This window comes from Entelurus aequoreus, linkage group LG12, assembly GCF_033978785.1.
Source record: "Entelurus aequoreus isolate RoL-2023_Sb linkage group LG12, RoL_Eaeq_v1.1, whole genome shotgun sequence".
In the NCBI taxonomy this organism is placed as follows: Eukaryota; Metazoa; Chordata; class Actinopteri; order Syngnathiformes; family Syngnathidae; genus Entelurus; species Entelurus aequoreus.
This window is the reverse complement of record NC_084742.1, coordinates 51,576,277-51,602,289: the sequence shown is the minus strand read 5'-3', so window position 1 is coordinate 51,602,289 and position 26,013 is coordinate 51,576,277. Positions and strand designations below refer to the sequence as shown.

At 40.6% G+C, this 26,013-nt stretch overlaps 1 protein-coding gene across 2 annotated transcripts in view; it reads right to left on the bottom strand.

The window, feature by feature from the left end:
* The window catches only part of zcchc4 (zinc finger, CCHC domain containing 4), a 92,631-nt gene that overhangs the window by 7,049 nt on the left and 59,569 nt on the right, over positions 1-26,013 (bottom strand). The window contains exons 7-11 of one of the 2 annotated variants that reach the window (XM_062067046.1): positions 22,678-22,932; positions 22,495-22,616; positions 15,028-15,103; positions 14,908-14,959; positions 6,313-6,454 (exon numbers count right to left, since the gene is read on the bottom strand). In XM_062067046.1, coding sequence (XP_061923030.1) covers positions 6,313-6,454; positions 14,908-14,959; positions 15,028-15,103; positions 22,495-22,616; positions 22,678-22,932 — 647 coding nt within the window. The remainder of the gene's footprint in view (positions 1-6,312; positions 6,455-14,907; positions 14,960-15,027; positions 15,104-22,494; positions 22,617-22,677; positions 22,933-26,013) is intronic. The other variant, XM_062067047.1, reaches the window with a different exon arrangement.

Below are 26,013 nucleotides of genomic sequence, written 5' to 3'. Positions count from 1 at the left end.
CACTTGTGAACAAGACTCCGAGGTACTTGAACTCCTCCACTTGGGGCAAGATCTCCTCCGCAACCCGGAGATGGCACTCCACCCTTTTCCGGGCGAGAACCATGGACTCGGACTTGGAGGTGCTGATTCTCATCCCAGTCGCTTCACACTCGGCTGCGAACCGATCCAGCGAGAGCTGCAGTTCCTGGCCAGATGAAGCCATCAGGACCACATCATCTGCAAAAAGCAGAGACCTAATCCTGCAGCCACCAAACCGGATCCCCTCAACGCCTTGACTGCGCCTAGAAATTCTGTCCATAAAAGTTATGAACAGAATCAGTGACAAAGGGCAGCCTTGGCGGAGTCCAACCCTCACTGGAAACGTGTCCGACTTACTGCCGGCAATGCGGACCAAACTCTGACACTGATCATACAGGGAGCGGACCGCCACAATCAGACAGTCCGAAACCCCATACTTTTTGAGCATTCCCCACAGGACTTCCCGAGGGACACGGTCTGATGCCTTCTCCAAGTCCACAACTTCAAACAGTTCAGCCTATTCGAGAATTGCGGGTTTTCCCTTCACAAATTGCAAAAATTTCCAGATTTCCCAGTTTTCCGGGACACTTTTGCCATTTAAAATGAACTGACCATTTTTCTAACTTTCACCATATCCACATTTTTTCTACCGTATTTTTCGGACTATAAGTCGCAGTTTTTTTCATAGTTTGGCCGGGGGTGCGACTTATACTCAGGAGTGACTTATGTGTAAAATTATTAACACATTACCGTAAAATATCAAATAATATTATTTAGCTCATTCACGTAAGAGACTAGACGTATAAGATTTCATGGGATTTAGCGATTAGGAGTGACAGATTGTTTGGTAAACGTATAGCATGTTCTATATGTCATAGTTATTTGAATGACTCTTACCATAATATGTTACGTTGACATACCAGGCACCTTCTCAGTTGGTTATTTATGCCTCATATAACGTACACTTATTCAGCCTGTTGTTCACTATTCTTTATTTATTTTAAATTGCCTTTCAAATGTCTATTCTTGGTGTTGGGTTTTATCAAATACATTTCCCCAAAAAATGCGACTTATACTCCAGTGCGACTTATATATGTTTTTCCCTTCTTTATTATAAAACCATTTTCGGCAGGTGCGCCTTATACCCCGAAAAATACGGTATATATAATGTAGGAACCAGAAATATTAATAACAGAAAGAAACAACCCTTTTGTGCGAATGAGTGTGAATGAGTGTAAATGGGGGAGGGAGGTTTTTTGGGTTGGTGCACTAATTGTAAGTGTATCTTGTGTTTTTTATGTTGATTTAATAAAAAAATAAAAAATAAAATTTTTATTTTTTTATTTCTTGTGCCGCCCGATACCAATCGATCCACGGACCGGTACCGGGCCGTGGCCCGGTGGTTGGGGACCAGTGACGTAAGATATGTTTTAATTGCTGAAGCGGGTTTATTGAATGTTAAAGGCGCCGAAAAATAAACCAGTAGCGTGCAAGTGTATTTCTGTATAGTATCTCCAGCCGTGTCCATGTGGTAACATAAATTACGGTATTTTGAGAGGTGAAGTCGGGACTAAGTAGGACATCACTGAAGGCCTAGGTCAGAAACGCACGGCCCGCCACTGGATCTAATAATGCAAAAAATCGTATTTAGAAAGTCATAAACTACAGATGTCCGATAATGGCTTTTTTGCCGATATCCGATATTCCGATATTCCGATATTGTCCAACTCTTAATTACCGATTCCGATATCAACCGATACCGATATATACAGTCGTGGAATTAACACATTATTATGCCTAATGTTGTTGTGATGCCCCGCTGGATGCATTAAACAATGTAACAAGGTTTTCCAAAATAAATCAACTCAAGTTATGGAAAAAAATGCCAACATGGCACTGCCATATACAGGACTATCTCAGAAAATTAGAATATTGTAATAAAGTTCTTTATTTTCTGTAATGCAATTAAAAAAAATTTAAAAAAGTCATACATTCTGGATTCATTACACATCAACTGAAATATTGCAAGCCTTTTATTATTTTGATGGAAGCTCCATAGAGCTCTATGGAGATGATGATTTCATTTTCCAGCATGATCTGGCACCTGCCCAGTGCCAAAACCACCAGTGACTGGTGTACTGACCATGGCATTACTGTCCTCCATTGGCCTGCCAACTCCCCTGACCTGAACCCCATAGAGAATTTGTGGGGTATTGTGAAGAAGAAGCTGAAAGACACCAGACCCAATAATGCAAATGAGCTAAAGGCCGCTATTGAAGCATCCTGGGCATCCATAACACCTCAGCAATACCACAGGCTGATTGCCTCCATGCCACGCCGCATTGATGCAGTAATCCGTGCAAAAGGATTCCCAACCAAGTACTGAGTGCATTAATTGACATTTTCAAATGTTTGATTTTGTTTTGCTGTTATAAATTTTTTTTTTTTACTTGGTCTTAGGAAATATTCAAATTTTTTGAGATGGGATTTTTGAGTTTTCTTAAGCTGTATGCCATAATCAGCAATATTAAAATAATAAAAGGCTTGCAATATTTCAGTTGATGTGTAATGAATCCAGACTGTATGACTTTTTTTTTTTAAATTGCATTACAGAAAATAAAGAACTTTATCACAATATTCTAATTTTCTGAGACAGTCCTGTATATTATTGAAGTCACAAAGTGAATTATTTTTTTTAACATGCCTCAAAACAGCAGCTTGGAATTTGGGACATATTCTCCCTGAGAGAGAATGAGGAGGTTGTGGTGGGCGGGGTTGAGGTGTGGGGGGGGGGGGGGGTTAAAGGGTAGCGGGGGGTGAATATTGCAGCGTCCCGGAAGAGTTAGTGCTGCAAGGGGTTCTGGGTATTTGTTCTGTTGTGTTTATGTTGTGTTACGGTGCGGATGTTCTCCCGAAATGTGTTTGTCATTCTTGTTTGGTGTGGGTTCACAGTGTGGCGCATATTTGTAACAGTGTTAAAGTTGTTTATACGGCCACCCTCAGTGTGACCTGTATGGCTGTTGACCAAGTATGCTTTGCATTCACTTGTGTGTGTGAAAAGCCGTAGATATTATGTGATTGGGCCGGCACGCAAAGGCAGTGCCTTTAAAGGCCACTACTACCGACCACGCAGTCTGATAGTTTATATATCAATGATGAAATCTTAACATTGCAACACATGCCAATACGGCCGGGTTAACTTATATAGTGCAATTTTAAATTTCCCGCGAAACTTCCGGTTGAAAACGTCTATGTATGATGACGTATGCGCGTGACGTCAATGGTTGAAACGGAAGTATTCGGACCCCATTGAATCCAATACAAAAAAGCTCTGATTTTAAGGCTGCAGCTAACGATTATTTTTCTATCGATTAATCTATAGATTTTTTTAGATTAATCGGTTAATCTATAGAGTTTTTTCGATTAATCGGTTAATCTATAGATTATTTTTTTTCGATTAACCAGAGATTATTTTTCCTTTCACCGATTATTTTTTTTATTTAAAATGAAGTTGAAAAAATAAATGTAGGCCAGTTTTTTAAAAAGGCATGGCTTTTATTTACAAAAAAAAAGAAGTATGGCCACTCAGTCAACATTGACAACAACATGACAAAATATTCTGTAACAATGTATACATTTAAAACTTTTAACATTTAACAAAATTAAAAATAGCTTATTTGCTTTTTAATGTGCAAATATAAAAGTAAACATCCAGTGCAAATCTTAATATTCTGCAATAGTATAAGCATTTCAAAACTAAAAGTATTGCTTATTTTGCTTTAAAATGTGCAAAAAGAAAGATAAACATCCAATACAAAAAAGTGCCAATCTAAATATTCTGGAGCACTGTAAACATTAAGTATTGCTTTTAAAATGTGCAAAATAAACATCCAGTCCAACACAGTACACAATAACCAATTCTACTCATTCCAGTGAGTGACTAACAGTTGTAATGAAGAAAGGTTAGCATGTCTACATGCTCTGGTTCTTTTCTTGTTTACAATATTCCCAGCAGCTGAAAATAGGCGCTCAGAAGGCGTCGATGTGGCTGGAACTGAGAGGTAATTAGCCTTCACCTCAAGCCAGGACTGCGAGTGAGCTGAGCTGCAGTTTAAGTTTCTAGAAGGTCAACGGGCTCATAGTGATGTTACTAGTAGTTGACTGGGAGGTGTTTATTATCATTTGGGGAGAGTCCGCTGCCTGATGCTCACCTGCTAAACACCTATCTGCTCGACGCTGAAGCGCTGACTACATGCGCTCTGAATACGCACTGCTGATTGGCTGGTAACGCTCTGAATACGCACTGCTGATTGGCTGATAACGCTTTCTGTGTACCAATCAGATGGTTGTGTGGGTGGGACAATGCTGCGTGCTGAGACAGAAGCAGAAGGAGCAAAGCAGCTTGTTAAGACTTTAGCTTTAGCTTAGAAACTCGTTCGGTACACCCCCGTACCGAACCGAAAGCCCCGTACCGAAACGGTTCAATACAAAACACGTACCGTTACACCCCTTGCAGATACAAATGACACATTCATGTTTTTGTGTAATGATAACAACGTATACTCGCACGGACGATTGACTAGTTGATGGTTGATGGTTTTCTTTTCAAATGTTCGTTCATAGCCGCTGTGCTGCTATGATAGGCCATTTCCGCTCGACACAGTGTGCATACAACAACATTATTAGGCTGTGTATTGAAATACTTCCACACTTTTGACGACTTTTGGCGTGATTTTTCCCCCTCGCTCGCACCGTCTGCTTTGCGGTCCGCCATGACGGTAGTGTGACGTAAATATGCGACGCGTCGACGCACAAAAACGGCGTTGACGTATTTACGTAACCGATGACGTCGACTACGTCGACGCGTCGTTTCAGCCTTATCTGATTTCATCGCAAAATTCCACAGTATTCTGGACATCTGTGTTGGTGAATCTTTTGCAATTTGTTTAATGAACAATGGAGACTGCAAAGAAGAAAGCTGTAGGTGAGATCGGTGTATTAGCGGCGGACTACAGCAACACAACCAGGAGGACTTTGAGATGGATAGCAGACGCGCTATCCGATGCTAGCCGCCGACCGCATCTATGATCGGGTGAAGTCCTTCGTCGCTCCGTCGATCGCTGGAACGCAGGTGAGCACGGGTGTTGATGAGCAGATGAGGGCTGGTGTAGGTGGAGCGCTAATGTTTTTATCATAGCTTTGACGAGGTCCCGTAGCTAAGTTAGCTTCAATGGCGTCATTAGCAACAGCATTGTTAAGCTTCGCCAGGCTGGAAGCATTAACCGTGTATTTACAGGTCCATGGTTTAATAGTATTGTTGATCTTCTGTCTATCCTTCCAGTCAGGGGTTTATTTATTTTGTTTCTATCTGCATTCAAGCCCGATGCTATCACGTTAGCTCCGTAGCTAAAGAGCTTCGCCGATGTATTGTCGTGGAGATAAAAGTCACTGTGAATGTCCATTTCGCGTTCTCGACTCTCATTTTCAAGAGGATATAGTATCCGAGGTGGTTTAAAATACAAATCCGTGATCCACAATAGAAAAAGGAGAAAGTGTGGAATCCAATGAACCCTTGTACCTAAGTTACGGTCAGAGCGAAAAAAGATACGTCCTGCACTGCACTCTAGTCCTTCACTCTCACGTACCTCATCCATGAATCTTTCATCCTCGCTAGAATTAATGGGGTAATCGTCGCTTTCTTGGTCCGAATCGCTCTTGCTGCATTGTAAACAATGGGGAAATGCGAGGAGCCTTTCAACCTGTGACGTCACGCTACTTCCGGTACAGGTAAGGCTTTTTTATCAGCGACCAAAACTTTATTGTTGTTATTCTCTACTAAATCCTTTCAGCAAAAATATGGCAATATCGCGAAATGATCAAGTATGACACATAGAATGGATCTGCTATCCCTGTTTAAATAAAAAAAAATTCATTTCAGTAGGCCTTTAAGGTTTATTGGCGCTCTGTACTTCTCCCTACGCCCGTGTACCACTCCGTACAGCGGCGTTTTAGTCATAAATTTTACTTTTTGAAACAGATACCAAAAATTTTCGAAATTACAATTTAAAGCATTTATCGGCCGATAATATCGGCAGTCCGATATTATCGGACATCTCTATTATAAACAGTTTTGTTTATGCTCTAATAATTTTTTTTAAAGAATCCTACTTTGCAAAACATTTATTTACCACGGTCAGATTCGGCACCAATTAAGACACGCAAAAACGAGGTATTAGTCTTTTGCGACAATAATAATAGTTAGTTACAGACCAATATCATTCATAATGTACTTGCCTGCGGTTGCGCTTTAGAGGGCAAGCGTTGCGTTTGTGGTCCATGCTGGCACAGTTGAAGCAGCCCATCTTCTCTGGACTTGACTTGCCACAAGGGTGGTCTGGGAGGGCACAGCGGCTGCACGATTCACAGTGTCGCCATGCTTGGAAGTAAACCATATGAAAGGTCGTCAAATATTTTGAAATGATGAATGAACATGAACATGCAAGCACACACACGAGCAGGAAGCCATGACTACAAAGTGTTGGTCACTTTACTGGGACTGTTTGTGCATGTGCACTTGCAGTAGACAGCCTTGAGTGACTAAGATGATGTCATGAACGACAGTTACAGTTCAGAAAAATTTATATTCAATTTGTAATTGTTAAAATGATCTGTTTTGGAATTAACACAAATGAGCTAATAAAACAACTACAGTAGAAAGGAACAGTTACAAAACAACTACTTTATTCACTTACTTTATACATGTTTCATTAGAGATGTCCGATAATATCGGACTGCCGATATTATCGGCCGATAACTGCTTTAAAATGTAATATCGGAAATTATCGGTATCGGTTTAAAAAAGTAAAATTCATGACTTTTTTAAACGCCGCTGTACGGAGTGGTACACGGACGTAGGGAGGAGTACAGAGCGCCAATAAACCTTAAAGGCCTAGTGAAATGAATTTTTTTTATTTAAACGGGGATAGCAGATTCATTCTATGTGTCATACTTGATCATTTCGCGATATTGCCATATTTTTGCTGAAAGGATTTAGTAGAGAACAACGACGATAAAGTTCGCAACTTTTGGTCGCTGATAAAAAAAAAGCCTTGCCTATACCGGAAGTAGCGTGACGTCACAGGAGGAAAGATTCCTCACAATTCCCCGTTGTTTACAATGCAGCGAGAGAGATTCGGACCGAGAAAGCGACGATTACCCCAGTAATTTGAGCGAGGATGAAAGATTTGTGGATGAGGAACCTTAGAGTGAAGGACTAGAGAGGCCGTGCAGGGTGTATCTTTTTTCGCTCTGACCGTAACTTAGGTACAAGCTGGCTCATTGGATTCCACACACTCTCCTTTTTCTATTGTGGATCACGGATTTGTATTTTAAACCACCTCGGATACTATATCCTCTTGAAAATGAGAGTCGAGAACGCGAAATGGACATTCACAGTGACTTTTAGCTCCACGACAATACATCGGCGAAGCTCTTTAGCTACTGAGCTAACGTGATAGCATCTGGCTCAAATGCAGATAGAAACAAAATAAATAAATCCCTGACTGGAAGGATAGACAGAAGATCAACAATACTATTAAACCATGGACATGTAAATACACGGTTAATAATTCTCAGCCTGGCAAAGCTTAACAATGCTATTGCTAACGACGCTGAAGCTAACTTAGCAACTTAGCAACCGGACCTCACAGAGCTATGATAAAAACATTAGCGCTCCACCTACGCCAGCCAGCCCTCATCTGCTCATCAACACCCGTGCTCACCTGCGTTCCAGCGATCGACGGCGCGACGAAGGACTTCACCCGATCATAGATGCGGTTGGCGGCTAGCATCGGCTAGCGCGTCTGCTATCCAAGTAAGTCCTCTTTGTTGTGTTGCTACAGCCAGCCGCTAATACACCTACAACGTTCTTCTTTGCAATCTCCATTGTTCATTAAACAAATTGCAAAAGATTCACCAACACAGATGTCCAGAATACTGTGGAATTGTTCGATGAAAACAGAGCAGTTTGTATGGTGACACATTGGGTACGAATACTTCCGTTGCCGTCGTGACGTCACGCGCATACGTCATCATACATAGACGTTTCCAACCGGAAGTTTAGCGGGAAATTTAAAATTGCACTTTATAAGTTAACCCGGCCGTATTGGCATGTGTTGCAATGTTAAGATTTCATCATTGATATATAAACTATCAGACTGCGTGGTCGGTAGTAGTGGGTTTCAGTAGGCCTTTAAAGGCACTGCCTTTGCATGCCGGCCCAATCACATAATATCTACGGCTTTTCACACACACACACACAAGTGAATGCAAGCATACTTGGTCAACAGCCATACAGGTCACACTGAGGGTGGCCGTATAAACAACTTTAACACTGTTACAACTATGCGCCACACTGTGAACCCACACCAAACAAGAATGACAAACACATTTCGGGAGAACATCCGCACCGTAACACAACATAAACACAACAGAACAAATACCCATGACCCCTTGCAGCACTAACTCTTCCGGGACGCTACAATACACCCCCCGCTACCCCCTATAACCCCCGCTACCCCCTATAACCCCCTATCTCCCCCCCCAAGACCTCAACCCCGCCCACCTCAACCTCCTCATGCTCTCTCAGGGAGAGCATGTCCCAAATTCCAAGCTGCTGTTTTGAGGCATGTTAAAACAAATATTTATTTTGGAAAACCTTGTTACATTGTTTAATGCATCCAGCGGGGCATCACAACAAAATTAGGCATAATAATGTGTTAATTCCACGACTGTATGTATCGGCATCGGTTGATATCGGAATCGTTAATAAAGAGTTGGACAATATCGGAATATCGGATATCGGCAAAAAAGCCATTATCGGACATCTCTAGTCTTGTGTCATTGTAAAATTGGTAATTGTCTGCAATATATTGTTCACTTTCTGTTTTCAATATACTAAATACAGGACGTGAACCTATGTATTATTATTTGCGATGATGCAGAAAAAAAGTAGGATTAAATCAACTCTCCTTCTTCCTACATTTTTTTAGACATGTTGAAATGAGTAAACGTCAGAGGTGGGTAGAGTACCTAAAAATTGTACTAAAGTAAGATTACTGTTACTTTAGAATAAAATGACGCAAGTAAAACTAAAAGGTACTCGTTAAAAATAATGACTTGAGACTTAAAAACCAATTATTTAAACCTTCCCGTACTGACCCCGCATTCATGACTTGGCACGATCATGGCATCACCACTGTGAAAGACCTCTATGCAGACGGAGTGTTCTCATCCTTCACTGAACTCTCTTCCAAATACGATTTGCCGAACTCCCACCTTTTTCGTTTTTTTCAGGCGAGGGACTTCGTAAAGAAACAGTTCCCACACTTTCCGAATCGTCCTCCGGAAACTCTTATAGATACATTGTTATCGTTGAGCCCTAATCATAAAAAATGTATCTCTGTGTTATATACCTCTTTAAGTTCAGTTGCTCCAAACTCTCTATCAGTGATAAGAGCCTCGTGGGAGAGCGATCTTAATACCAACATATCCGACCAACACTGGGACTCTGCCCTGAAACTGGTTCACTCCTCCTCAATATGTGCCCGCCATAATCTCATCCAATGCAAAGTAATCCATAAAATTCATTACACTAACTCCAAACTATCCAAAATCTACCCCACTGTTAGCAATACCTGCAATAGATGCAAACAATCTCCGGCCGACCATGTCCATATGTTCTGGTCCTGCTCTAAATTATGTTCCTTTTGGGAGGATATTTTTGACACGATCGGGAAAGCATACGGTCAAAACTTTACCCCCAACCCATTATCAGCCATTTTTGGCGTATGCCCCGATAACATGTGCCCGGTATCATTAAAACGCGCTGTTGCTTTTACGACCTTGCTGGCCAGGCGATTGATTTTGTTTAATTGGAAGCTGGCTCGTCCCCCATCACACGGCCGATGGATTAGAGAGGTTCTCTACAATCTAAAACTAGAAAAACTTAGGCTTTCGCTAAAAGGCTCGGCTCAAGCGTTTGAAAGCTCATGGAGTCCTTTCTTGCTGTTTGTCAACTCTCTTGATTTATCCCCAGACGCAGATGAGGAATAATCTCCCTTTTTATTTATTATTATTATTTTAATTTAATTGTATTTTATTTTATTTTTATTTTATTTTCTCCCTTTCTCTCCTTTCAGCCTGTTTGTCTGTCTCTGGCCTCGTATGTGTGTGTGTATGTGAGGATGTCTGTCTTTGTCGTCTTACTTGTTATATGATTGTGCCATATGTCCCTTGTTGGTGTGACCTGAGTGGGGTGGGAGGGTGGGTGGGGATTTGGGTTTTAAGGGAAAGGGTGTGAAGAATTTTCTGACTTTAAAATTGTACTGTTTCGACTTGCACTTTTTTCTGTATTTGAAAATGCCAATAAAAAAAGTTGGATTAAAATAATGACTTGAGTAGGTAAGTATTCTGTGAAAAAAATAATTACTGAGTAACTTGTGAGTCACTTCTGATTTATTTAGTAGCTCATTTTTAATGGTTCTTGGACTACAACTGTAGTTGGTGTGTGTGTGTGTGTGTGTGTGTGTGTGTGTGTGTGTGTGTGTGTGTGTGTGTGTGTGTGTGTGTGTGTGTGTGTGTGTGTGTGTGTGTGTGTGTGTGTGTGTGTGTGTGTGTGTGTGTGTAAAACATAAAAATCATATACAATTTACTGCAGCATGTTTTCCCCAGTTATATGAATTTTTGTAAGCTGAAATCTGAACATTTCTACTGACACAAATGACAGCACATTATATGAATGTTATATTTACGGGGAGAATGTGGTTATTTCAGCTTGTTTAGCTTTCTGGGAATGTAAATACAGTAGAAGAAGGGAATGCTACATGCTAGTAAGCTAGCGTTAGTAACTTTCAAGCTCCGGATATAAGAGATAACCTACTCAGTGGCCTAGTGGTTAGAGTGTCCGCCCTGAGATCGGTAGGTTGTGAGTTAAAACCCCGGCTGAGTCATACCAAAGACTATAAAAATGGGACCCATTATCTCCCTGCTTGATGCACTCAGCATCAAGTGTTGCAATTGGGGGATAAATCACTGAAATGATTCCCGGGCGTGGCCTCCGCTGCTGCCCAGGAACCTACCACATAGCGAAGGACATACACTATTTGATTTCCTATTATGCAGCTAATTTTTATTTGACACTTATTGAAATATCTTGTGTGACATCTTGCACAAAAGTGCACTTTATTAGTTTTAAACTATTGTAGTGGTGTTCTGTACAAAAAGTGCACTTTAATTTAGTGTTGTTTTGATATGTCATCTTAGTGACATCATGCACAAAAGTGCACTAATAGCTTGTTTTAAACTGTGTCTGACAATCTTGCACTTTCTGTTTTGGAAATGACATGAATGTTTGTGCCACTGCTTAATAACTGTTTAATAAATACACTTTTGGTAAATTGACTTAGTTGTCATTTCCCTCTCTGCATGAAAGTTTAAAATGAGCATATTTTAATGCAGTATGAACAAGAATGTTTGAATGTAGACACATAGAATCATCATACTGTTGTGATTATATGCATCAAGTGTTCATTCAAGGCTAAGGCAAAAATATCGAGATATATATCGTGTATCGTGACATGGCCTAAAAATATCGAGATGTTAATAAAAGGCCATATCGCCCAGCCCTAGTTACTACCCACCTCTGGTAACTGTAAACAATTTATGACACCTAGTTTGCATGTTCGAAATAAACTGAAACCCTTCTCATAACACTGGCTTTAAAGGCCTACTGAAACCCACTACTACCGACCACGCAGTCTGATAGTTTATATATCAATGATGAAATCTTAACATTATAACACATGCCAATACGGCCGGGTTAACTTATAAAGTGACATTTTAAATTTGCCGCTAAACTTCCGGTTCGAAACGCCTCTGAGGATGCCGTATGCGCGTGACGTAACCCGGGGAACACGGATATGCCTTCCACATTGAAGCCAATACGAAAAAGCTCTGTTTTCATTTCATAATTCCACAGTATTCTGGACATCTGTGTTCGTGAATCTGTTTCAATCATGTTCATTGCATTATGGAGAAGGAAGCTGAGCAAGCAAAGAAGAAAGTTGTCGGTGCGAAATGGACGTATTTTTCGAATGTAGTCAGCAACAACAGTACACAGCCGGCGCTTCTTTGTTTACATTCCCGGAAGATGCAGTCAAGATGGAAGAACTCGGATAACAGAGACTCTAACCAGGAGGACTTTTGACTTCGATACACAGACGCCTGTAGAGAACTGGGACAACACAGACTCTTACCAGGATTACTTTGATTTGGATGACAAAGACGCAGACGTGCTACTGTGAGTATGCAGCTTTGGCTTCTAAACATTTGATCGCTTGACCGTATGTGCGCAACTTTTTTTTGCGTATGTACGTAACTTTTTTAAAATATATAAGCTTTATGAACCTTGGGTTAGGTGAACGGTCTTTTGGGCTGAGTGATTGTGTGTGTTGATCAGGTGTTTGAATTGTATTGGCGTGTTCTATGGAGCTAGGAGCTAGCATAGGAGCTAGGAGCTAGCATAACAAACACGCAGGTGTTTTTATGCAGGATTAATTTGTGGCATATTAAATATAAGCCTGGTTGTGTTGTGGCTAATAGAGTATATATATGTCTTGTGTTTATTTACTGTTGTAGTCATTCCCAGCTGAATATCAGGTACCGTGAGTATGCAGCCTTGGCTGCTAAACATTTGATAGCTTGACCGTATGTGCGCGTCACGTACGTAACTTTTTAAAAATATATAAGCTTTATGAACCTTGGGTTAGGTGAACGGTCTTTTGGGCTGAGTGATTGTGTGTGTTGATCAGGTGTTTGAATTGTATTGGCGTGTTCTATGGAGCTAGGAGCTAGCAGAGGAGCTAGGAGCTAGCATAACAAACACGCAGGTGTTTTTATGCAGGATTAATTTGTGGCATATTAAATATAAGCCTGGTTGTGTTGTGGCTAATAGAGTATATATATGTCTTGTGTTTATTTACTGTTGTAGTCATTCCCAGCTGAATATCAGGTCACCCCCGGCTCTCACAGCATCTTCCCTATCTGAATAGCTTCAACTCCCCACTAGTCCTTCACTTGCACTTTACTCATCCACAAATCTTTCATCCTCGCTCAAATTAATGGGGAAATTGTCGCTTTCTCGGTCCGAATCTCTCTCACTTCATGCGGCCATCATTGTAAACAATAGGGAACTTTGCGTATATGTTCAACTGACTACGTCACGCTACTTCCGGTAGGGGCAAGCCTTTTTTTTATCAGATACCAAAAGTTGCAATCTTTATCGTCGTTGTTCTATACTAAATCCTTTCAGCAAAAATATGGCAATATCGCGAAATGATCAAGTATGACACATAGAATAGATCTGCTATCCCCGTTTAAATAAAAAAATTCATTTCAGTAGGCCTTTAATGGTGATGATATTTATACCAGTTAGCCATTGAAGTGTCATAATTAGTTGGCCACTAATGTAACGTTAAAAAACAACATTATAAAGACCACGAGGATGTTTAAAATTAAGGTTTTCTTTTTTATCAGTGTAAAAATAATCATAGGAATACTGTATAAAATGAACATTCACAAGTGTAAAATAAGATGGTAAATTAAAAAAACTCCCACATGAGCAACCAGCTGATGTTAACAGTCAACTCACTTAGCGTATGGATTAAGGTTCAAGACCCGAAAAGCTTTGTTTTGTCAATTTTGGTCATCATTTTGTAATTTTTTCTTCCTTAAAAAACTTTTTGGAGAGTAACCTACTCAGTGGCCTAGTCGTTAGAGCAGGGGTCGGCAACCCAAAATGTTGGAAGAGCCATATTGATCTGTCTGGAGCCGCAAAAACATTAAAGCCTTCTATAAGTGATATAATGAAGTCAACACATGATATAAGTGTCTTTATTAGCTATATTAGCCTACTATCAAAATGATAGTTTAAGTTAAGTTAAGGAAATTAAATGAGCTCAAATATACCTACAAACGAGGCATAATGATGCAATGTGTACATGCAGCTAGCCTAAATAGCATGTTAGCATCGATTAGCTTGCCAAATATGCCTGATTAGCACTCCAAACAAGTCAATAACATCAACAAAGTTCACCTTTGTGCACTCGCGCACAGCATAAAAAGTTTGGTGGACAAAATGAGACAAAGAATGACTGGCATAAAATATGTCTTTCTGTGGCATCGTTGAAGAAAGTTATACATGCAAACAAACTACGGTCAGTTCGAGGACGGCCAAAATTAGTAGGACAAAACGGCACTCACCAAATACTCTCATCAGATAATCATGTTTAATATAAACAGTGGGATTTCTAACAAGTAGGGAGGTTTGTGTCATGTTTGTCCTCCTACAGAAACCATATTAAAACAAAAATATATTTTTCCCCTATCTTTTTTTATTTTCATACATTTTTGAAAAAGCTCCAGGGAGCCACTAGGGCGGCGCTAAAGTGGCTCTAGAGCCGCAGGTTGCAGACCCCTGGGTTAGAGTGTCCGCCCTGAGATCAATAGGTCGTGAGTTCAAACCAAAGACTATAAAAATGGGACGCATTACCTCCCTGCTTGGTACTCAGCATCAAGGGTTGGAATTGGGGGTTAAATCACCAGAAATGATTTCCGGGCGCGGCCACTGCTGCTGCCCACTGCTCCCTTCACCTCCCAGGGGGTGAACAAGGGGATGGGTCAAATGCAGAGGAGAAATTTCACCACACCTAGTGTGTGTGTGACAATCATTGGTACTTTAACTTTAACTTAATTAAATCACCATTGTAAAATTCCTGATTCATTTTATCGTTTTTCTCCCCCAAATAATTAAAATACATTTTAGTTACTTACATGGTTTCACGCATTTCTCGCAAAGCGAGCAGTGCCTCCATTGACGGCCATCCTAAAAACAAACCTTCATTAGTGGAATTAATAAGATATTTTTGAGATTCCTTACAAAGTACTTGTTACCTTGGAGGGGCAGACTTTGCATTTAGCACAGTGCTTGTTGAGGGAGGAGACGTAGCGCTTGCAAATGGCACAAAACCTGGCAAGGATGAAGAACACGCTTATAAGAAAAAAACAAACATTATTTTTGAAGTGAAGTGAAGTGAATTCTATTTATATAGCGCTTTTCTCTAGTGACTCAAAGTCGCCCCATCCTTATTTGTGAATAAGGATGGGGCGAGGGTCACCACTTTGTGAACAAATGCGTGAGCAAATTGTCAAACAGTTTAAGAACAACATTTCTCAACCAGCAAGGGATTTAGGGATTTCACCATCTACGGTCCGCAATATCATCAAAAGGTACAGAGAATCTGGAGAAATCGCTGCACGTAAGCGACAATGCCTGTCAACTTTGATCCCTCAGGCGGTACTGCATCAAAAAGCGGCGGCAGTGTGTAAAGGATATCACCACTTGGGCTCAGGAACACTTCAGAAAACCACAGTTGGTGGCTACATCTGTAAGTGCAAGTTAAAACTCTACTATGCAAAGCGAAAACCATTTATCAACAACACCCACAAATGGCACAAAACCTGGCAAGGATGAAGAACACGCTTATAATAAAAATTTAAAAAACATTATTTTTGAAGTGAAAGGAAGTGAATTATATTTATATAGCGCTTTTCTCTAGTGACTCAAAGTGCTTGTACATAGTGAAACCCAATATCTAAGTTACATTCAAACCAGTGTGGGTGGCACTGGGCGCAAGTGGGTAAAGTGTCTTGCCCAAGGACAAAACGGCAGTGACTAAAACTCATTTGTAAACTCTAGCCTTTAAATAGACCCCCTTTTTAGACCAGTTGATCTGCCGTTTCTTTTCTTTTCTCCTCTGCCCCCCTCTCCCTTGTGGAGGGGGGGACACAGGTCCGGCTCTGGCTATCCAGAGTCGGGACCCGGGGTGGACCACTCGCCTGTGCATCGGTTGGGGACATCTCTGCGTAGCTGACCCGTCTCCGCTCGGGATGGTCTCCTACTGGCCCCACTATGGACTGGACTCTCACTATTATGTTAGATCCACTTTGGACTGGACTTTCACAATATTATGTCAGACCCACTCAACGCCCATTGCATCTGGTCTCCCCCAGAGGGGTGGGGGGTTACCCACATCTGCGGTCCTCTCCAAGTTTTCTCATAGTCATTCTCATCGACGTCCCACTGGGTTGTGAGTTTTTCCTTGCCCTTATGTGGGCTCTGAACCGAGGATGTCGTTGTGGCTTGTGCAGCCCTTTGAGACACTTGTGATTTAGGGCTATATAAATAAACATTGATTGATTGAAACATTGACTAGGATGGCGGAAGCGGGGATCGAACCTGGAACCCTCAATTTGCTGGCACGGCCACTCTACCAACCGAGCTATACCGCATGTTTTTTTATACCGCATGTTTTGTTTTTTTAAATCACACTGCAAAAAGTCAGTGTTCAAAAATAAGAAGAAAAAAAATACAAAAATGAGGGGTATTTTACTTGAACAAAGCAAAATTATCTGCCAATAGAACAAGAAAATTTGGCTTGTCAAGACTTTCCAAAACAAGTAAAATTAGCTAACTTCAATGAACCCAAAAATACCTTAAAGTAAGTATACTCTCACTAATAACAAGTGCACTTTTCTTGGTAGAAAAAAAAAAGAGAGAACTTTTTGCTCAATATGTTGAAAAATATTCTTAAATTAAGTAAATGCTAGTGCCATTATCTTGACATAATGATATGCGCTTGGCATTACATTTACTTATAGTAAAAACTCATTTATTGTTTTTAATGGAAATTCAACAAGGCAACCGCTTGTTACTCTCTGGGTCTCCTAGCCGCTCAGGCAAATCATATGGTCTATAAATGCATTTTTCCATCGACAACATGACATCATCGCGCCAAGTACGTGCTCTTTCAGTCAATTAGTGCGCATATATACAGCCCGGAACCCCGGCCAAAACATTTTTTATTGTCATTTTGAAGAATTTATCTGAATGTGCATGAACTATTTCTGTTCAAAATTGTTAGAAATGTCACATGTTAAATGTTTAAATATTAACTGTCAGATTACTGTACTGTGCCAACTGTACTACTATATAAGTATGTGTTTTCTATTGTTTCATTGAAAATAAAATAAAACAGCAAAGTCCATTTGGCTGTCATCTGTTTTAATTATGAGACACAATTGTGTCAAAGTCATGATTTTTTTTTTTCATGCTTGAAATAAGTAATTATTACTTTTAAAAAAAAGTAGTTTTATACTTGTGAGTGTTGATGACACAGCTTTGCAACAGTTGATATTCTTGTTTCAAGCATGTTTTACTCAATATACTGTAGGTCATCAAATCTCAGCAACAAGCTGTAATATCTTACTGAGATCATTTAGGACAAAAACACTTAAAACAAGTAAAACACTCTAACATAAAATCTGCTTAGTGAGAAGAATTGTCTTATCAGACAGAAAATAAGCAAATGTCACCCTTATTTGAGATATTCAATCTTACTTAGATTTCAGTTTTTGCAGTGCAATGACTACAGCAGTGGTCACCAACCTTTTCAAGATCAAGATCCCTGGTCTCAGACAAAAACCGAGGAAAGATCTACCCCTGCGTCAACTGTTATGCACTGCAAAAACTGAAATCTAAGTAAGATTAAATATCTCAAATAAGGGTGATATTTGCTTATTTTCTGTCTGATAAGATAATTCTTCTCACTAAGCAGATTTTATGTTAGAGTGTTTTACTTGTTTTAAGTGTTTTGGTCCTAAATCATCTTTGCAGTTAAATATATTCTTAAAGGCCTACTGAAACCCACTACTACCGACCACGCAGACTGATAGTTTATATATCAATGATGAAATCTTAACATTGCAACACATGCCAATACGGCCGGGTTAACTTATAAAGTGCAATTTTAAATTTCCCGCCACACTTCCGGTTAAAAACGTTTTATTATGCTGACGTATGCGTGTGACGTCACGAGGACAAGGGAAGTATTCGGACCCCGGAGAATCCTATACAACAAGCTCTGATTCCACAGTATTCTGGACATCTGTGTTGGTGAATCGTTTGCAATTTGTTTAATGAACAATGGAGGCTGCAAAGAAGAACGTTGTAGGTGGGATCGATCGGTGTATTAGCGGCTGGCTGTAGCAACACAACAAGGACTTAGCAGACGCCTAGCCGATGCTAGCCGCCAAACCCACAGATGAAGTCCTTCGTCGCGCCGTCGATCGCTGGAATGCAGGTGAGCACGGCTGTTGATGGGCAGATGAGGGCTGGCTGGCGTAGGTGGAGCGCTAATGTTTTTATCATAGTTCTGTGAGGTCCGGTTGCTAAGTTGCTAAATTAGCCTCAGCGTCATTAGCAACAGCATTGTTAAGCTTTACCAGGCTGAGAATTATTAACCGTGTAGTTACATGTACATGGTTTAATAGTATTGTTGATCTTCTGTCTATCCTTCCAGTCAGGGATTTATTTATTTTGTTTCTATCTGCATTTGAGAACGATGGTATCACGTTAGCTCAGTAGCTAAGTGTGTCACCGATGTATTGTCGTGGAGATAAGTCACTTTGAATGTCCATTTCGCGTGCTCGACTCTCATTTTCAAGAGGATATAGTATCCAAGGTGGTTTAAAATACAAATCCGTGATCCACAATAGAAAAAGGAGAGAGTGTGGAATCCAATGAGCCAGCTTGTACCTAAGTTACGGTCAGAGCAAAAAAAGATACGTCCTGCACTGCCGCTAGTTCTTCACTCTAACGTTCCTCATCCACGAATCTTTCATCCTCGCTCAAATTAATGGGGTAATCGTCGCTTTGTCGCTCCAAATCTCTCTCGCTCCATTGTAAACAAAGGAAAATTGTGAGGAATATTACCTCCTGTGATGTCACGCTACTTCCGGTACAGGCAAGGCTTTTTTTATCAGCGAGCAAAAGTTGCGAACTTTATCGGCGATTTTCTCTACTAAATCCTTTCAGCAAAAATATGGCAATATCGCGAAATGATCAAGTATGACACATAGAATGGATCTGCTATTCCCGTTTAAATTTTAAAAAATCATTTCAGTAGGCCTTTAACGTCATAATGTTAGAAATATATTCTTAACTGCTTCCTTTCCATTAAGAAAAATAAACTAGTTTTTAGTATAAGTTTGCTGGTTTCAAGAAATGTAATGCCGGCGGCGGGACTCGTGGTATTTTGAACATTTTGGGGACTTTTGCCGACTTTTCTCACTTTTCTCCCCCACTTCCTGTGGGACTTTGCTGGGTGTGTTATGGACATTTTGGGCATCCCGGCCGGCGGCGGGACTTGTGGGACTCAAACCTGGGTAGGTATTTTGAAAATTTTTGGGACTTTTGCTGACTTTTCCAACATTTATCCCCCCCTATCTGTGGGACTCGGTTGGGTGTGTTATGGACATGTTGGGCATCCCTGGACTTGCGCGCCCGGCGGCGGAACTTGTGGGACTCAAATCCGGGTGTGATTTTTGAACATTTGTGGGACTTTTGCCGACTTTTCCAAATTTTATCCTCCCCTCCCCGTGGGACTCGGCTGGGTGTGTTATGGACATTTTGGGCATCCCGGGACTTGCGCGGCCCGCCTTATGATGTCAAGATAAAGGCACTTGCATTTACTTAATTTAAGAATATTTCTCAATATGTTGAGAAAAAAACAACTAGTTTTTAGTATAAGTTTTCTGGTTTCAAGAAATGTAATGCCGAGTGCATATCATTATGTCAAAACTAATAGCAGTTGCATTTACTTAATTTAAGAATATTTTTCAACATATTGAGAAAAAAGGACTCATATTTTACTTTTCAACCAAGAAAAGTGCACTTGTTATTAGTGAGAATATACTTATTTTAAGGTACTTTTGGGTTCATTGAGGCTAGCTAATTTTACTTGTTTTGGAAAGACTTGACAAGCCAAATTTTCTTGTTCTATTGGCAGAATATTTTGCTTAGTTCAAGTAAAATACTCCTAATTTTTGTATTGTTTTTTTTCGTGTTTTTGAACACTGACTTTTTGCAGTGTATACAGGGTGATTCTAAAAGAATACGCCAAAATTATCAGGCATTTATTTAGTTCTAAAGCATTGTAATGGACTGAATCAATGGCCGTTTGATACAGGAGTTATCCAAGTTTTATTGTGTTACAATCTCACCGTTGTGGTCATGCAATCCTTTCGGCGCTGTTCAATTGTCGGAAGGCCACGTGTTTATTTCACATTAAAATGGCAACTACTCAACACAAGGCGTTAGTGTCCTTAAGTTTGCGAAAACAAATGCCATTTTCACGGTGCAGCGTGCTTTTAGAACAGAATTAGGAATTGATCCACCCCATCGTGAGAGCCTTCGACGTTGGGTATAATCAGTTTAAAGAGACTAGCTGCTTGTGTAAAGGAAAGAGTCCTGGAAGACATCGATGACATGAAAGATCGAATAACAGCAGCAATCAACATTTGGGAGGAATTCTCATATCGTCTTGATGTTGTCCGTGTTGTCCAATATGGTGGCCATATTGAGCACTTGTAAAGCATGAAATAAATACTCAAAATTATTTACAACACATGTGGTCAAGCTAGGTTTTCTATTGTTTTTTTATTTTTGAAATATTGAGTGATAATTTGGCTTTTTTTTTTTAATCACCCTGTATATATATATATATTTTTTATTGTTTAGTTTAGTTTTTGTTTTTTAAAAACAAAGCTTTATGTCGTTATTAGCTTATGTCAACATTTTGGATTTTTGTCATTGTGTTTCTTGCTGTTTTCCAGGCAGAGGGTTAAAATGCGTGCCTGTTTGCGGTTATGTTGGTCTTTCTACGGGTGGGAGTGTCACAGATGTCATATCAATGTATTTTTTTATAATATTTTCGCAATCGACCGGTAGGGTCCAAAAGATTGACTGGTCGATCGCGATCGACGGGTTGGCAAACACTGGACTACAGTATATACCAGGGGTCCCCAAACTACGGCCCGCGGGTCGGATGCGGCCCGCCAGCGTCCAAAATCAGGCCTGCGGGAAGTCCCAAGTATAAAAAAAATAAAAAATTTCTTCTATCTTTTCTTATCCACTTTGTACCGCTTGCTACTCACGGTGTCTCCTAGCCGCTCAGGCAAATCATATTGTCTAAAAATGCATTTTCTCATTGATAACGTGACATCATCGCCCGCACGGAAAGTGCGCTATATATATATATATATATATAATATATATATATGTATGTATGTATGTGTGTGTGTATGTATGTATGTATGTAAGTACAGTATATATACTGTATATATATATATATATATATATACAGCCCGGCCCCCGGCCAAATTGTTTTAAACCAATGCGGCCCCTGAGTCAAAAAGTTTGGGGACCCCTGGTATATACAGTACAGGCCAAAAGTTTGGACACACCTTCTCATAAATGCGTTTTCTTAATATTCATGACTATTTACATTGTAGATTGTCACTGAAGGCATCAGAACTATGAATGAACACATGTGGAGTTATGTACTTAAGAAAAAAAGATGACATAACTGAAAACATGTTTTGTATTCTAGTTTCTTCAAAATAGCCACCCTTTGCTCTGGTTACTGCTTTGCACACTCTTGGCATTCTCTCGATGGGCTTCAAGAGGTGGTGGTTTTCACTACACAGGTGTCATAGATTTGATGCCTTCAGTGACAATCTACAATGTAAATAGTCATGAAAATAAAGAAAACGCATTGAAATGAGAAGGTGTGTCCAAACATTTGGCCTGTACTGTATGTTGTCAAAGTTAAGATCAGGGGTCTCAAACTCAATTTACCTTGGGGCCACTGGATGCAGAAACTGGGTGAGGCTGGGCCGCAAGAAAATATTTCTTTAAAAAATCTAACATGCACTTTTTAATGAATTCCCCTTCTTTGAATGGCTATCCCGCCCTAGCAACATACTTGCCAACCCTCCCGATTTTTCCGGGAGACTCCCGAATTTCAGTGCCCCTCCCGACAATCTCCCGGGGCAACCATTCCCCCGAATTTGTCCCGATTTTCACCCGGACAATAATATTAAGGGCGTGCCGTGATAGCACTGCCTTTAACGTCCTCTACAAACTGTCGTCGCGCCCGCTTTTTCACCATACAAACAGCGTGCCGGCCCAGTCACATGTTGTATGAGGCTTCTGCAGACACACGTAATTGACTGCAAGACATACTTGATCAACAGCCATACAGGTCACACTGAGGGTGACCGTATAAACAACTTCATCACTGTTACAAATATGCGCCACACTGTGAACCCACACCAAACAAGAATGACAAACACATTTCGGGAGAACATCCGCACCGTAACACAACATAAACACAACAGAACAAATACCCAGAACACCTTGCAGCCCTAACTCTTCCGGGCTGCAATATACTATATTTTTTACACTTGTCTGACAACTAATGTTTGTTTTCATATTTTTACACTTCTAAAGGGGCATACCTGTAACCTTCTTCCTTAGGAAGGACAAAAAGTGAGGGATTGATGTTGGTAAACAATCGGACAGGAGACTGCTTCCTCCCCGTCTTCCCGTGCTTGTATAAGGAATGGTTGTCATAGTCCACCTGTTGATTTAATAATATCATTAATAATATTGATTTTACTACAAGTCGTATTATTGATTACCTGGTAGTCCAGCATGCTAAACTTAGGGAAACACTCCACTATGCGAGGTTCAAAGAAATATGGAAAAATCCATATCATGGGCATGTCCATATTACACTCTGTCAAAGTCTTCTGCAGGGTTCTCCATGTCCGCGACATCAAAGAGAAGCTGTTAGCCAGAGGTCTCACCAGGCCTCCAAAGGGAGGGTCGGCGACCATCACCACCTTTTCCCCGTCGCCCTCTCTAAGGAAGGTCTGGAGCTCTGCACTTGAGCCCTGATAAAGAATAATATGACAATAAAAGATGGAAATGTTAGTTAAATTAGGATTTGTTTGCCATTTTTCTCCCAATCTATAATTTAGTTAGCCAGCTAGTATCCTTGGCCAGAAAAGACACACAAGCTGATGTTTTTTGTCATATTTACAATTCAATAAAAATGTTATTCATTATTAAGCAAGATACACCTGAGAAGGCTTGTCCTTGGCTAAAGGAAAGCACAAAAGGTTTATATTTTTCTGGTCGTATTCAGAATTTGAGAGTTTTTTATTTATTTATCTACAAACCCCAAAACAAGTGAAGTTGGCACGTTGTGTAAATCGTAAATAAAAACAAAATACAATGATTTGCAAATCCTTTTCAACTTATATTCAATTGAATAGACTGCAAAGACAAGATACTTAACTTTTGAACTGGCAAACGTTGTTATTTTTTGCAAATATTAGCTCATTTGGAATTTGATGCCTGCAACATGTTTCGCAAAAACTGGCAAAAGTGGCAAAAGAAGACTGAGACAGTTGAGAAATGCTCATCAAACACTTATTTGGAACATCCCACAGGTGAACAGGCTAATTGGGAACAGGTGAGTGCCATGATTAGGTATAAAAGCAGCTTCCATGAAATGTTCAGTCATTCACAAACAAGGATGGGGTGAGGGTCACCACTTTGTGAACAAATGCGTGAGCAAATTGTCGAACAGTTTAAGAACAACATTTCTCAACCAGCTATTGCAAGGAATTTAGGGATTTCACCATCTACGGTCCGTAATATCATCAAAAGGTTCAGAGAATCTGGAGAAATCACTGCACGTAACATTGAACGCCCGTGACCTTCGATCCCTCAGGTGGTACTGCATCAAAAAGCGACATCAGTGTGTAAAGGATATCACCACATGGGCTCAGGAACACTTCAGAAAACCACTGTCAGTCACTACATTTCGTCGCTACTTCTGTAAGTGCAAGATAAAACTCTACTATGCAAAAGCGAAAGCTATTTATCAACAACACCCAGAAACGCCGCTGGCTTCGCTGGGCCTGAGCTCATCTAAGATGGACTGATGCAAATTGGAAAAGTGTTCTGTTGTCTGACGAGTCCACACTTCAAATTGTTTTTGGAAACTGTGGACGTCGTGTCCTCCGGACCAAAGAGGAAAAGAACCATCCGGATCGTTCTAGGCGCAAAGTTGAAAAGCCAGCATCTGTGATGGTATGGGGGTGTATTAGTGCCCAAGGCATGGGTAACTTACACATCTGTGAAGGCACCATTAATGCTGAACGGTACATACAGGTTTTGGAGCAACATATATTGCCATCCAAGCAACGTTATCGTGGACATGTTGGAGGAGTTGTGAATGACTGCTGGGCCACAACATTGGGTACACCTGCAGACTGCAGCACGGATTTCATATTTCAGTCATTCACAACTCCTCCAACACGAACATTATTGTTTTTGCACTTTTTGGCTTCTTATTTAATAACTTTTTTAAATAGATTCAATCTTGCACGTGGAAACTTTAAGTGTGGGCTTTAGTTGATATAACACTCCCGTCAGGGGGTGCATTCTACGGCAGGGGTGCATTATCCGGGACAACAGCTGCGCATGGACTTCATTTATAAGTAAAGGTAAGACCATAATAACGTTTTTTTTAATTAAATTTGCTTTTTTGTGTGCTACAGTTTGTATGTGTAAAGTTAAAGTTAAGTTAAAGTACCAATGATTGTCACACACACACTAGGTGTGGTGAAATTTGTCCTCTGCATTTGACCCATCCCCTTGTTCACCCCCTGGGAGGTGAGGGGAGCATTGGGCAGCAGCGGCGCCGCGCCCGGGAATCATTTTTGGTGATTTAACCCCCAATTCCAACCCTTGATGCTGAGTGCCAAGCAGGGAAGTATGCTGGTATGAGCTTTTAAACACAACCCGTTAACTGCTGCCAATCAAATGGTGAATAAGATACTCTTTAGGGTCCACATGTTTGTAAATCTGACTGTGATGAAGTCAGTGCCTCACCAGCCATGAACCTCACTGCACGTCACTGAAAACACATTCCAAAAAAATTAAACATAATGGAAAAGTGTTTTTATTTCCATAATTCCTTTCAATACGTTAAACTTCCATAGATTATGGATTCAGGGCCCACAACTTAAACTATTTCAAGTATTTAGTTATTTTGTTTGTGCATAATTCGGGCTTCCAGCTGCCAAAACCCACAAAGACAGGACTTCAAAAAATTTGAATACTGTGAAGAAATCAGCCCACATTTTACAGGGCATGAATGTTTTAAACTAAGTGTCACACACTACTCATCTACTAAACCGTGGGCTTCTGCGGATTATCAAACAGAGAAGATTCATGAATCTGGCAGAGATCCAGGAAGAGTGGAATGAGGTTAGAGTCACAGCTTTAGAAAGCACCACATTCAGACGCATCCGGGAGATGGGCTTCAACTGTCGGGTTCCTCGGGTCAAACCGCTTCTGAGCCTGAGCCAACGTAGGAAGGGTCTCAACTGGGCCAAGGAGAAGGAGGACTGGACTGTTGGCCAGTGTTCCAAGGCCCTCTTTTCCGATGAAAGTAAAGTGTGATTTTCATTCGGGAATCAAGGTCCAAGCGTTTGGAGGAATGCGGGTGAGAAACAGAACACAAGATGCTTGAGGTCCAGTGTGAAATATCCACAGTCAGACATGATTTAAGGTGCAATGTCCAGTGCAGGTGTTAGGAAAGTCTGCTTTCTTAAATCAAAGGTCACCGCATCAGTCTACCAGAATATTTTAGAGGACTTCATGATTCCTTCCGCTGAGGAGCTGTGTGGAGATGCAGATTTCATTTTCCAGCAGGACCTGGCCTCTGCCCATAACGCCAGAAGCCCCCAAACATGGTTTGATGCCCATTGCATCACAGTGCTTGACTGGCCGCTGCAGTCTGTACCTCGGTTTTAAGGCCATGGTTTTGCTTATTTTTCTGTACATTTTGTGGGGGTAGAAAGAACAACTTTTTTTTTCTCAAAGTTCTTTTGTTATTTTGCTTGTCATCACAAACTTCATTCTGCAGTAAATACTATAAGACTATAATTAGGGATGCA